Below are 13,357 nucleotides of genomic sequence, written 5' to 3'. Positions count from 1 at the left end.
TGTATGTTGCCGCAATAGCCGCACATCACGATGTAGTTGAAGGTAAGTCCGTGGGGAAGCACGACCTGGTCATCAGATTCCTCAAGGGTGCTAGGAGGCTAAATCCACCTCGCAATTTGCACCCTGTACCCTCTTGGGACCTAGCTTTAGTGCTTAGAGCACTCCAAGGTCCTCCTTTTGAGCCTTTGACGACAGTGGAGCTTAATATCCTGTCCATCAAGACAGCGCTCCTGTTAGCATTGGCTTCCTTCAAGAGGGTAGGGGATCTGCAGGCTTTTTCGGTCGACGAATCGTGCCTAGAGTTCGGGCCTGGCCTTTCTCATGTTATATTGAGACCCCGGCTCGGATATGTGCCCAAGGTTCCTACCACTCCTTTTGTGGACCAGGTAGTGAACCTGCAAGCGCTGCCCCAGGAGGAGGCAGACCCAGCCCTAGCTTTTCTCTGTCCCGTCCGGGCCCTCCGGGTTTATATAGACAGAACGCAAAGCTTTAGGACCTCAGATCAGCTCTTTGTTTGTTATGGAGGCCAGCAGAAGGGGAAGGCTGTCTCCAAGCAGAGGTTAGCCCACTGGCTAGTGGATGCTATCACCAGGGCTTATGAGTCCCAGGGTGAGCCCTGCCCACCCAGGTTGCGGGCTCACTCCACTAGGAGTGTTGCCGCTTCTTGGGCTCTGGCACAAGGCGCCTCGCTAACAGACATTTGTAGAGCTGCGGGCTGGGCGACACCGAACACGTTCGCTAGGTTTTATAGCCTACGTGTGGAACCGGTTTCCTCCCGAGTACTCGCTACGGCCAGTAATTAGAGGGAATAGGTGTGTCGGCTTGCGACGCCATTCCGTGAGCGGATACGTGCGTCTTTTTGCTCCGTTGGTTACCCAACAAACGGCTAACCTCGTGAGTTCCTCCATCACCCCTCCGGTGCCAGGCGTTGCGGACCGCCCGGCACCAGGTCTGCTACCTTCAGTAAGGAGTTGCTAGTAGACTGGGTGCTTTTCCAGTGGTCCCTGCGGTGACCCATGATTGCCACGTGCAGTTCAGCCGTGTCTTCCCCTTGACAGACTCATTCTGTCGTCCCTGTTGAGTACGCTCCACACTCCTCCGGACTGGGACTACCTTCAAGGACTGCCATATGTTTCACTACCCTACGTGGTTAGTACATGTGTGTATTTGAGGGCCTTCCTCTAGGCTGCCTCAGCTTCCGCAGCGTTCCCCCCCCATTATTATTTTCCTTGGGGACGGGCACGCTTTCCCAGTGTTATCCAATATCCACTGATTGGGTCTTGTGGAACAGCAGTGTGATTCCCTAGCTAGCTCCCGCAAAATTTCTGGAAACTGCTGCAGGGCTGTAGCTTAGCTGGGCGCTGGAAGGGGCCAGCACCATGGCGTTTTGGTAGGGATCCCAATTCGTCAGGGGAACTCCCCCGACGAGGCGTCGGAGTTCCCTGCTGACGAAAGGGAACGTCTCGGTTACGTATGGTAACCCTCGTTCCCTGAGTCCAGGGAACGGAGACGCCTCGTCCCGTCGCCATGTTGCTGTACCTTCGCGGAGGGCTGGACACTGTTCGGCTCCTCAGCGAAAAGCGATGATGCAATGTTTGCTTCCGGGCTTTATACCCGCGCTGGTAGGCGGGCTGCGGAATGCAAATGTTGCATGCCAATGTTCATTGGCTCGTTTTAATTCACTCGAAGGCAATTGGTCTCCCTAGCGTGATCCCAATTCGTCAGGGGAACTCCCCCGACGAGGCGTCTCCGTTCCCTGGACTCAGGGAACGAGGGTTACCATACGTAACCGAGACGTTTTTAATGTTGTTTATATGTCTATGTGGTGTTTTTAATATGCATTAAGACAAACCATATGCAAATACATAAGTTAACACCATTGCTGAGTATTTTCTCCTTAAAACTGCAGTGAACAGAAGACAGTCTCAAAAACGCGGTTTGAAATCTCTGGTGATTCTGACGTCACAAACTACATTGTAACCAATCACGTCAACATGTGATCATCGAGTGGATCTGGTGTGAGTAAGTGGAGGCGGGGCTAATTTGCATATTCATAGAACTGCATATACTAAATGAGGCAAGGGTGTAGAGTTACATTCAAACTACTTTAAGGCATGAATAAAAAAATCAAGGAACAAGCGTATAAATGTGTCATTTTGTGGATCAGAGATGAGTTTTAAGGGATAAATTATTGACTACAGGGGGACTTTAAGAGACCTGGTCACTTGTTATTTCGAGTTTGAACATGTTTTAACTGAGAAGGCATTATAGTCTCACTCACCCAGCCTGGAGGTTACAGAAAGCCACACAGTGTTTTCTACGGCTGTAATGCTTACAGATGAAGCACATAGTGGGACCAGGACCCCAGCAGCCATCAGGCGTGCACATCTCATCACAGGTGCTGCTCTGATTCGCTGTAACACACACATTCAAATAAGATATAAAATGTACTTTGATTTGACATTATTACAAAGTGTACTTTTTAAAATTGTACTTAAGTGTGTTAAGAACCAGTAATGAAATTGTACTCAAATAAGTGACCTTTTATTTAATTACTATTGTATTATTTAACATATAATTATATGTTTATAGTATATAGTATAATATGTTTATTATATGTTAATATAGTAGGCTATACAGTAATTATATAGTACTTTTTAACATATATGTTTTTTCGTAACATACATTTTTAAGGCCAGAGCCAGACAAGTAATTTGTTGAAGTCAAGTTGTAAAGAAAGACTACACGCCTGCGCACATATATATTCAAACGCAAATTCATACCTATAGACTGAACGCGTAATACGCATGTGCACGCCGTCAGCGTTTTCACAGGTTTGCGTTTTTAAAGCTTGACCAGAGATATATATATATATATACATATATTTTTTTTTTCAGGGCTTGCACCTTGGAATCTATTTCAGGGTTTGCGTTCTCGAGCCGCCAGACACTGTTGTTGTGCGGATGAGCGGGCCGGAGCGCGTTAAGGGTTTTCTGTTAGAACAGTGTCGTGTTAGCGGCCCCTAAGTTAATAACTAATGATCTTTGCAACAGAAGTGAATCAATCAAAAGCAAACTAACTTTAGCTGGACAATAACTCTATTCTAGAGCTGCTGTAAAGCCAAAACAATCTCTGTTACTTTAATGTCCTATTATCACTGTAAAGCTGCTTTGAAACAATCTATATTGTTAAAAGCGCTATATAAATGAAGGTGACTTGACTTGACTTGACTTGACTGGACTATTATGGATTCTAGCAAATACCAACAGATAAAAAAACAACAACCTGACAGCCTCTACTAGAAATCTTATAATGGGCCGTGGTTGGATCTTCCATCAGGACAACGGTCCAAAAACAAACATCAAAATCAACACAAAAATGGGTAACTGAGCACAAAATGAAGCTTCTGCCATGACCGTCCCAGTCCCCTAAACTGAACCATATAGAAAATGAGTGGGCTGAACTGAATGTTCTCCAAACTCATCAGGCATTATAGAAGAAAACTCAGAGCTGTCATCTTGGCAAAGGAGGTTACAAAAAGAGCCAATATTTATGGCCAGCGTGTTTTGGAGAAAAGCATAATGTGATTTACCCCCCACTTTCAATTATTTTACTTCAATGAAAAGTTAGATTTTTGCATATATATATTTTACACATTTTGTGTGTAATATACACATACTGTATATATATATATATATATATATATATATATATATATATATATATATATATATATATATATATATATATATATATATATATATATGTCATTTGTTTATTGTTGGGCCTTTGAAATTCATGGCAATATTAATCAATAGCATAATTAATTATTTGATGTTAAGCACATTTTTGTTAATTCTGTATGATCAATACAATTAAGTGCACTTGTTTTTCACAAGGGAAGATTTGGAATAAAATGCAGAAAAGTCGACTGGACTGCTTTTATGTTCTGTGTGCTTTTTTGAGCTTGACAGATCAGTATGAACAGCATTTGTAAAAGGACTGTGTGAATATTCTCTTTCTGTGCTTCACTGATAAAGACAGCCACATACAGTGCAAGCTTGGAGTGACACAAGGGTGAGTAAACTTTCAACAGAATTGTAATTTTTTGGAATGCACTAAACTGAAATTCTTTGACAGGTGTTATTGTGATAATTAATTTACCGCAGATGGCAGCATCAGCATTTCCTGATATTTTGGCAGTCTGGTCTTTAGATTTGAAGAGGCGTTTCCAATGGTCAGGGCTGGTGTAGCAGAGATTCTGATTTGCAGAGATATGCACGTCACCATCACTGATCTCCCTCAGAGACCGCAGGCCGATATGTGTGATTTTAGTTTGGGAGACAGCCAAGCTGAATGTACCTCTGTGGGAGCAGGAGAGAAAGATGGAGGTTCTGTATATGCAAAACAGACTCAAAAAAGTGATTCATTTAGGAGCAGCTGGCTAATATGTAAGTTGTTGTAATCCGTCAAAATTATCTGACACTGCCAACATATTTAAGCTTTCGGCTTTTGCACCGGAGGAACCTTTTCATAGTTCCTAGAACTAATGGTGGAAGTAACTGCTTTTTGGCATGTTCGCACCACAGGAACTGGGAATGAATTTAGTTCTAGGAACGCCTTATTATTCGGGGGAACTAAATTAGCTCCTACTACTGGGTCAAACCTAGCACTATAGGAACTACCAGTGACGTTTGTGTACATTGTTTTCAACCATATCTCTTCCTTTCTTACACAGAACAACCTCCTGGACAACAACCAGTCTGGTTTCAAAAGCGGACACTCAACTTAGACTGCCCTGCTCTCGGTAATTGAAGCTCTGAGACTGGCAAGAGCTAGCCTGGCTCCGCCCTCCTACGTACTTCCGCTCAATTTCATTTTCCTTCAGTACTACGTCTGGGACTGCTGTATATTCTTAGGTTTCCAGAAACAAATTTTTTGTAGGACCAATCAGCGAATAGAGGGAGTGGCTGAGAACGATGACATTGATGTGATCACACACATGACTAGCGTCGGCCAATAGTGAGCCTACGTGTGACGTACAACACACAGACGCGCTGCTTTATCAAGACTCGAGGAACAGAGAGAAGGAAATGAATAGTGGAATAAAGTCGTTTTTTTGTTTGTTTTTGCGCACAAAAAGTATTCTCGTCGCTTTATAAACTTTATAAAAGATAGACATCTTATTCTAAACATAATCCTCTGATCATTCGGACGACCACACGTTAGCTATTGGCTATGGCAGATCCTGAGTGACTCTGGGCAGATCCAATAGTTTTGAACTTTAACAGAGAACCCGCCTACAAGGAAGTAAACGTTTCTCAATGGAGCGAGGCCAGACTCTCTGTACAAATGAAATGTACGAGAGTCTGGTAGAACCAGGCTAGGCAAGAGCAGCTTCCAAATCCTCAGTTCTCATCCTGTTGGATCTGTCTGCTGTCTATGACACAGTTAACCACCAGATCCTCCTGTCAATCCTAAAGACGAAGGGCATCTCGGGAACCACACTCCAATGGTTCAAGTCTTACCTCTCAGGTAGGTCCTTTAGGGTGTGGTGGAGGGGTGAGGTGTCTAAGACCCAACATCTAGCTACTGGAGTGCCTCAGGGCTCAGTGTTTGGACCACTTCTCTTCTCCATCTACATGTCATCACTAGGATCTGTGATTCAGAAACATGGCTTTTCCTATCACTGCTATGTTGATGACACTCTACCTCTCATTCTAGCCTGATGATCGCATCTCAGCCTGCCTGACAGACATTTCTGGCTGGATGAAGGACCACCACCTTCAACTAAACCTTGCGAAGACAGAACTGCTTGTGGTCCCGGCCAACCCAACACTACACCACAACTTCTCCAATCAGCTGGGTTCGTCAACCATAACTCCCCCAAGGTCAGCCAGGAACCTTGGAGTTGTAATTGTTGATCAATTGAACTTTACAGACCACATTGCTAGAACTGACCGATCCTGCAGATTTGCCTTATACAACATTAGGAGGATCAGGCCCTTCCTATCAGAGCATGCTACACAACTCCTTGTCCAGGCGCTTGTTTTATCCAGACTGGACTATTGTAATGCTCTCCTGGCTGGTCTTCCAGCTTGCACTGTCAAACCTCTGCAACTGATTCAGAATGCTGCAGCTAGAGTGGTCTTTATCGAGTCGAAGAGAGCACACGTCACTCCTCTCCTCACAAAATTGCACTGGTTGCCAGTTGCCGCTCGCATCAAATTCAAGTCACTGATGTTTGCCTACAGAACAACCACTGGCTCTGCTCCCTTTTACCTAAACTCATTACTCCAGACTTACGTGCCATCCAGAAACTTGTGCTCTGCAAGTGAACATTGTCTTGTGGTGCCATTTCAAAGAGGCACAAAGTCTCTTTCTCTGACCTTTAACTGGTCTATTCCCTGCTGGTGGAATGACCTGCCCAACTCAACCAGAGCAGCTGAGTCCATGGCCATTTTCAAGAAACGGCTGAATACGCATCTTTTTTGGCAACACTCGATCCATTAGTACTAACACTTTATCTTCTATTCTATATCTATTTATTTAAAAAAAAGTACATGTACTGTGTTATAGTAGATTAAACTGCGAAGGGTCATAGCACTTGCATATTGTTGTCCTATTGTTAGTTTAACTGCTTCTATTGTTCTCATTTGTAAGTCGCTTTGGATAAAAGCGTCTGCTAAATGAATAAATGTAAATGAAATTGTACGCTGATTGGCCGAACACACGTGAAACGCCAGGACCAGCCATTTTAAAAAAAACTGTGTAAACACACAGATTATAGCCTATATACTTACTCCAGAAACTAACTCTACGAACATGGAAAACATGGACCTCTCAAACTTTACGCAGAGGAGAAAATCCAACGCAAGTGACCAAGTGAGACATGATGTCTACTTTCTTTGTATAACAGATCTATCTAATAACATATTAGACAGGACTGTTAAACTGATCTTAAACTAATGAAGACGGAGAATGGAAGCGATGTGTGCTCAGGCTCTGGCGTTCTCAGTGCAGTCAAAATAAAAGTCACAACAACAAGCGCGGCTTACGTCACTTCAGAGATTCTACGGGTGTTGCGAATGCAACCAGGAAAATGGCCCTAGAGGAACCATTAGTTCTCGGGGAACCACCCTGGTGGCTAGTTCATATAACTAAGTACCTGGAACTACCTGGTGCGAAAGCCCCTTTTGAGACCACAGTATTTTTTTTATTGACTTACTGCTGTTTTGTCCGTCCACGGATGACCTCAAGGTTTTCAAAGGCGCTGAGGGATGACATGTTTTCCGGCCACTGCTGAATCATCAGGTAGCCTTTGAGTTGGGTGAAGAGGAAGTTTATGAACACTCAAGGTCCCCTACATGATACACCATTTTAACCATTATAAATGTCTAATATTAAACCACTGCATTCTCACCAGTGATTTCTTTTACAGTTCTGAACACGCTGAGCTTGGCTGGGTCCAGTCCTGGAGTTTTAGTATGCGGGTCACTGCAATAATACAAAATAAAAAAAATCATAAAATCATGATGATTTATTACTAATAGTTAGAGGAATGTCTAAAGTGGACTATCGAAATAAAGTGTAACCAAAAATATTTGAAGGATGTCTTTAAGCAACATACAATGGCACTCAGCATTGTGCAGTCCATTCTTTGTTATCAGAGAATGTAAAATATCATTCTCACCCTTTGAATGTTGTGGTGAGGATTGCAACACCTCCGTTGATTTTTGTGCAGTTCTCAAAGGAGTCGATGTTGCTGGCATTGATTGACAGGACATTGGACAAAGGCCCCATTCCAAGCCCATTGCAAACTAAAGGGTTGTTAGCACACACATTAAAAATTAACTGCAACTCCTTTCTTAGGTGAATAACTAGCCCTAAAGGCAAAACTAAATTCAGTACTTATGCTACCAGTAAAAACTTGACTGAATTCATGCTTTGAATTATCTTAAAAATCTAATTATAACGAGTTTAAATGGTTTGGGGTAACATTTTATTTAAAGAAATTAAATCATTAAATATGTTGAGCTCAAGGCCATATTAAATTGATTAAAATTGACATTTATAAAATTACAAAATATTACTATTTTAAATAAATGCTGTTCTCATAAACTTTCATGAACTTTCTATTCATCAAAGAATCCTGAACAAAATGCACCGTTTCCACAAAAACATTACGCAGTGCAACTGTATTAAAAAACTGATAATGATAATAAATGTTTCGTGCGACATCATGTGACACTGAAGACTGGAAAAGTGCTGAAAATTCAGCTTCGACATCGTAGGAATAAATGATTTACAAGTTAAATAAGTTTTACCTGGTAATAATATTTTTGATTAAATAAATGCAGCCTTGCTAAGCATAAGAGGCTTCTTTCATTAAAAGAACCCCAAACCTTTGAACAATAGTGTACACACACACACACACACACACACACACACACACACACACACACGTGTGTGTTTTTTATTTTATTTTATTGAAATACAACATATCATGGCTATATGTTGACTGTATTGTTGGAAAAGCTTAGTTACAATAATTGACGTGCAATACAATGGAAGGACAGATCACTAACAGACACTGCAATGGATTGTCGTTTTTATGCCTTCTACATAGTTTTAATTATATCTTTTAAATTATATTAGAATACAGTTGTAAATGCAACTAAAACAAGACTAATGTGTTTGTCAAACTAGAAAAAAAAGAGAGAAAACAAACAATCTTTCCACTTAAAAAAAAACATCTTGTTGCCAAACCTGACCGGCAGTCTCAACTGTACCTTTTGGACACAGGCCATCACACTTCTTACATTTCCGAACTCCACCCTCATCCACCTCATAGGTGCCAGGGCTGCATGTTCTCACACATGCCCCATGGTCTGTCACGACATAGTTATCTGAGAAAAACATCAAACAATCAGTCATTCCAGAGTCGTTAACCACAACCAACCAGCAAACACAATCCTAATGCGTCAAATCATTCTGTCATAGTTATCCTGCTTTCTGAGATGTTATTCAGAAACCAGAGTTTGAGTTGCAGGCTCACGATCCACACCAGAGTGATTCTCTTTACCTGGATTGTGTTGTTTATATTTTAACCCTGAACACCTAAAACATTAATCTCCAGAATTCAAAAATTCAAGACCTAACATCTTTGAATTTGCATGAAAGATACAATTAGAATCTGGTTGTGTGTTTCAAGTGAAAATAAATAAATAAATAACAGGTTTCGAAGATTGGTGTCTCATTCTGACTTCAGCCTGGCCTTACGTGGGCATTTCTTGATACAAGTTGCCCCAAAGCTGTACTTCCCGTCGGGGTTGAGAGCGAGCTGGTGGGTGTTGGGGTCGTAGAGCATGAGCCGTGGACATGCGTCCTTGCATGTCCCTTCATCCTGGAAGTCCTTACATGCCTGCAGAAAACAAACAGCATTTCCCATGAGGCAACTAGTCCGAAATCATCTTCACTGCCCTTGAGGTTACATTTACTGCAGCTGTGCACTTCATTGGTAATGAATGTTTCACTGTAACAAATGTTTCCAGCCGCTAGATAGCTTCTAAATGGTTTCTTGTCAAACCTTTTTTTTTTCAAAGGCTTATATACTATATAGTACACTATAGTTCAAAAGTTTTTAACAAAAAAAAAAAAGAATATTTTGATTATTCAGCAAGGATGCTTTAAATTGATCAAAAGTGACAGTAACAAGATTGAAAATGTTACAAAAGATTTGGTTACACTATATTTTACAGTACATGTATAGTGTACTTCCCCAAGTAAGTACTGGTAATTTAAGGTAACTACATGGGTTAAGGTTAGGTTTAGGGGAAGGTTCAAGGTTAGTACCTATAGTTAAACTCAGTTATAGTTATTGCTATAATAAGTACATAGTATGTACATGCGAAACAGGACTGTACCAAAGATTTCTATAGATTTCTATTTAAAAAAATGCTGCTCCTTTAAATATCTGTTCATAAAAGTATCACGGTTTCTACAAAAATATGATGCAGCACAACTGTTTTCAACATTGATAATTACATGAAATGTTTCTTGAGCAGCAAATCATCATAATTGAATGATTTCTGAAGGATCATGTGACACTGAAGAACGGAGAAATGATGCCGAAAAGTCAGCTTTGATTACAGGAATAAAATGCATTTTAATATATATTCAAATAGAAAACAGTTATTTTAGTTTTTATTAACACATTCAAGTGGCTGTGTATTTCTCACATGTTGAGTCATACTGCTATTATTATTCACACTAGTTCAGTTCATAAATACCTAACCTAATTAACTAACTGTATTTACGCTCACATATAGCATACAGCATGTGGTAAATGATAAATGAGCAAACAACGAATGGTTGGGAAATGAATCTAACGCATCTGCACACGTGTGTTTCTCACCAGGCAGTCGGTTGGTTTGGGTCCAGTGCAGCCAGCAGCACAATGTTCATTGCAGCAGTCCATAGGTTTGAGTCCCTTACACCTGCCCGAGCACTGCTCCGCACAGATCACCTTAGTCACTAGATTCAGAGAGAGAAGAAACTTCAGAGATGCTAACAGACAAGTAGGGGTCAAGTAGTGTACTTCGGCAGTCGTGAAATATAAGTCAAGGATCAACTAAACAAACTAAAGAGGAGCATTTAAAAAAATAATAATAATCAAAAAGTAGAATTCTTACAGAAATCCAAAAACTGTCAATTCACTGCATTTTGCAGTGGTATTGTGCATTACTAACCAGTACAGCATGACACAAGATAACCTAGGTTTAAGATAACCAAGGGTTAAATGTTGTGCTGGGTTAACAATTTAAAGTCTAAGAACCACATAGTGTTTCTAGTTGCCTAAATAACTCCTAAAAGTTTCCTGTTTTTGATTTTGTTGTATTTTTTTTTAAATGCTTCTATATAGTACACTACCATGCAACATTTTGGGTGAATGTGTATATATATATATATGTGTATAGGAAGAAGTTTATACTTCCTGTTTTTTTTTCAGTTACTTGTCCAATCTCGTTTACGTAAATGTTGAAGCTATGCGTTTGTGGATTTATCATTAAAGTCTGTTCCCTGTTCTAATCTGCTTTGTCGTATGTGTTCCTTGCAATAACCCCAGGGTGACAACAGTAAAAAGTCTGCAAAGTTTTAAAGAGCACAGTGCACGACAAATAAAGTTATTGTTTCCTAAAAAACAACAATCGATTCTGAACTGCTGAAACAAGTCGTCAACAATTCACAGTTACAGTTACATAACAATGTAGCAAATTTGTATAATGCCAGTCAATGGTCTTCATTGGATGCCCGTGAACAACGTCTACTCGATGTATTTCATGTTGTCGACATGTCAAAAAGTTTTCTGCTTTCTGCACTGCAAAATCAAATCCAAAAAAGGATGATACGGAAAAACGGATTCCATTGTTCCTGTTCACATGACTGTTTATCAAGCGTTTAGGAAGCCTCCGGTGTTGAAATTCAGATATGATAATAAGCAAAAAAAAAATTGACAAAGGGGAACTGGAGCGCTACTGGTATCCCTTGTATCCTCTGGTGCTCGTGGAAGGGTTAAATGTTCATAAAAAAGAATTGGAAAAAAAATCCAGGTCCAGGCACTCAGTAGGATGCAAAAGTTAAAAAGACTTTATTGTTTTAGAGGGCTAAAGCATTAAAACACCAACGCGTATCTGCCCACTGGCCTTCATCAGGGTGTTGTAACAAACAGACAGAATCAAGCCATACTTAGTGGCATTGATTTCAGGTGTGCCACTCTGGCACTTGCAACACAATTTCTTTGCCACTAGAGGCAATAGTTCAGGTCATGACTAATGCCAGAGGTAAACCATACAAGACCAAATGAGATATCTCCAAGTAGAAGAACAGGAGTGACACCACTGCAAACATCCAGTGTACTCCACACAGTATGCACCAAAAGTCAATAAACCAGTTACACATCATAATTCTTAATTCATAGTCAAGATGTTCTAAAACAACATGAATATTGTACAAAAATGGCAATTGGGTCTATTGCATTCAAAAACTAGTCATCATTTACAAACAGCAATTAACTGTCCCTATTGAGACACAACAATTATAAAAAGGGTGAAAGGTCAAAATCTTCTTGAGACCTGAATGACTAGTGGCCCTCAAGGAATAGATCCAATATGTCTCCCTCTGTTTAAGGTGTTTGATTATATCCCCACCCCTGGCATCAAGCCGAATAGCCTCAATGCCCACTACTCGTACGGTCGAATCCCTCCCATGTTTTGCGTCTGTATAATGTTTGGCCATTGAATAATTTATATTTCCAGTCCGGATGGCATACTTACTGTATGCTCAGCTAGCCTGTCTCTTAGTCTCCTTTTAGTGAGGCCTATGTAAAAGCAGTCACAAGTACACTCTAATTGATAGACAACATGGGTAATATTGCAATTTATAAAACTGTTAATAGTGTAAGTCTTATTACTGAAAACATCCATAAATGTAGCAGTTTTAGCCATATTCTCACAATAATTACAATTACCACAAAAAAATCAAAAAATAAAAATTGTTTCTGACATGAGCTATAAGTAACCAATCACAACAGACTGGGTCATCTGACCAATCACAGCAGAGTAGACCAATCACAACAGATTGAGTCAACTGACCAATGAGAGCAGAGTAGACCAATCACAACAGACTGGGCCATCTGACCAATCACAACAGACTGAGCCATCTGACCAATCAGAGCAGAGTAGACCAATCACAACAGACTGAGTCAACTGACCAATCAGAGCAGAGTAGACCAATCACAACAGACTGGGCCATCTGACCAATCAGAGCAGAGTAGACCAATCACAACAGACTGAGTCAACTGACCAATCAGAGCAGACTAGACCAATCACAACAGACTGAGTCAACTGACCAATCAGAGCAGAGTAGACCAATCACAACAGACTGAGTCAACTGACCAATCAGAGCAGAGTAGGCTATCAGAAAGGCAGTGTTTATAGAGACTGAATCTTCAAATAAACTGTTTTCAGAACCAAACTTTTGAATAGTAGTGTAAAGTATCTGTGTTCCCAGTCGCTAACTTTTAAAAGGTTTCTGGGTTTTTTTTTTTTTTAACACTTCTACATATAATGTTTTCACTAATTTACTAAAAAGCCTGAAAGTAGGAAAAACATTCAGATTCAGTTACTCGAGTAGTTTAGGATCACTTACTTGTTTGGCAGTTTTGAGGGCCAGGGCCCCAACAGGAACCATTGTGACAGCGCGGGTCACACTTCTTACCTGCGGGAGGTAGAGTAGTACATTCTTAATCAACGTGCAAAATTAAGTAGGACCATTTAATATGTGTGTGCATATTTAA

The 13,357-nt window shown here is 40.7% G+C and overlaps 1 protein-coding gene across 3 annotated transcripts in view; it reads right to left on the bottom strand.

Annotated features, from left to right (window-relative positions):
• egfra (epidermal growth factor receptor a (erythroblastic leukemia viral (v-erb-b) oncogene homolog, avian)) overlaps window positions 1-13,357 on the bottom strand; it is a 75,332-nt gene that overhangs the window by 26,945 nt on the left and 35,030 nt on the right. For all 3 annotated transcript variants that reach the window (XM_081375169.1, XM_081375170.1, XM_081375171.1), the window contains exons 5-13: window positions 13,210-13,278; window positions 10,418-10,536; window positions 9,283-9,424; window positions 8,793-8,909; window positions 7,694-7,820; window positions 7,424-7,497; window positions 7,229-7,319; window positions 4,165-4,364; window positions 2,282-2,414 (exon numbers count right to left, since the gene is read on the bottom strand). In XM_081375169.1, the coding sequence (XP_081231295.1) occupies window positions 2,282-2,414; window positions 4,165-4,364; window positions 7,229-7,319; window positions 7,424-7,497; window positions 7,694-7,820; window positions 8,793-8,909; window positions 9,283-9,424; window positions 10,418-10,536; window positions 13,210-13,278 (1,072 nt within the window). The remainder of the gene's footprint in view (window positions 1-2,281; window positions 2,415-4,164; window positions 4,365-7,228; window positions 7,320-7,423; window positions 7,498-7,693; window positions 7,821-8,792; window positions 8,910-9,282; window positions 9,425-10,417; window positions 10,537-13,209; window positions 13,279-13,357) is intronic.

Source organism: Scardinius erythrophthalmus (assembly GCF_964197995.2).
Source record: "Scardinius erythrophthalmus genome assembly, chromosome: 9".
In the NCBI taxonomy this organism is placed as follows: Eukaryota; Metazoa; Chordata; class Actinopteri; order Cypriniformes; family Leuciscidae; genus Scardinius; species Scardinius erythrophthalmus.
The sequence above is the reverse complement of the archived record's forward strand: the minus strand, read 5'-3'. Positions and strand labels throughout refer to the sequence as shown.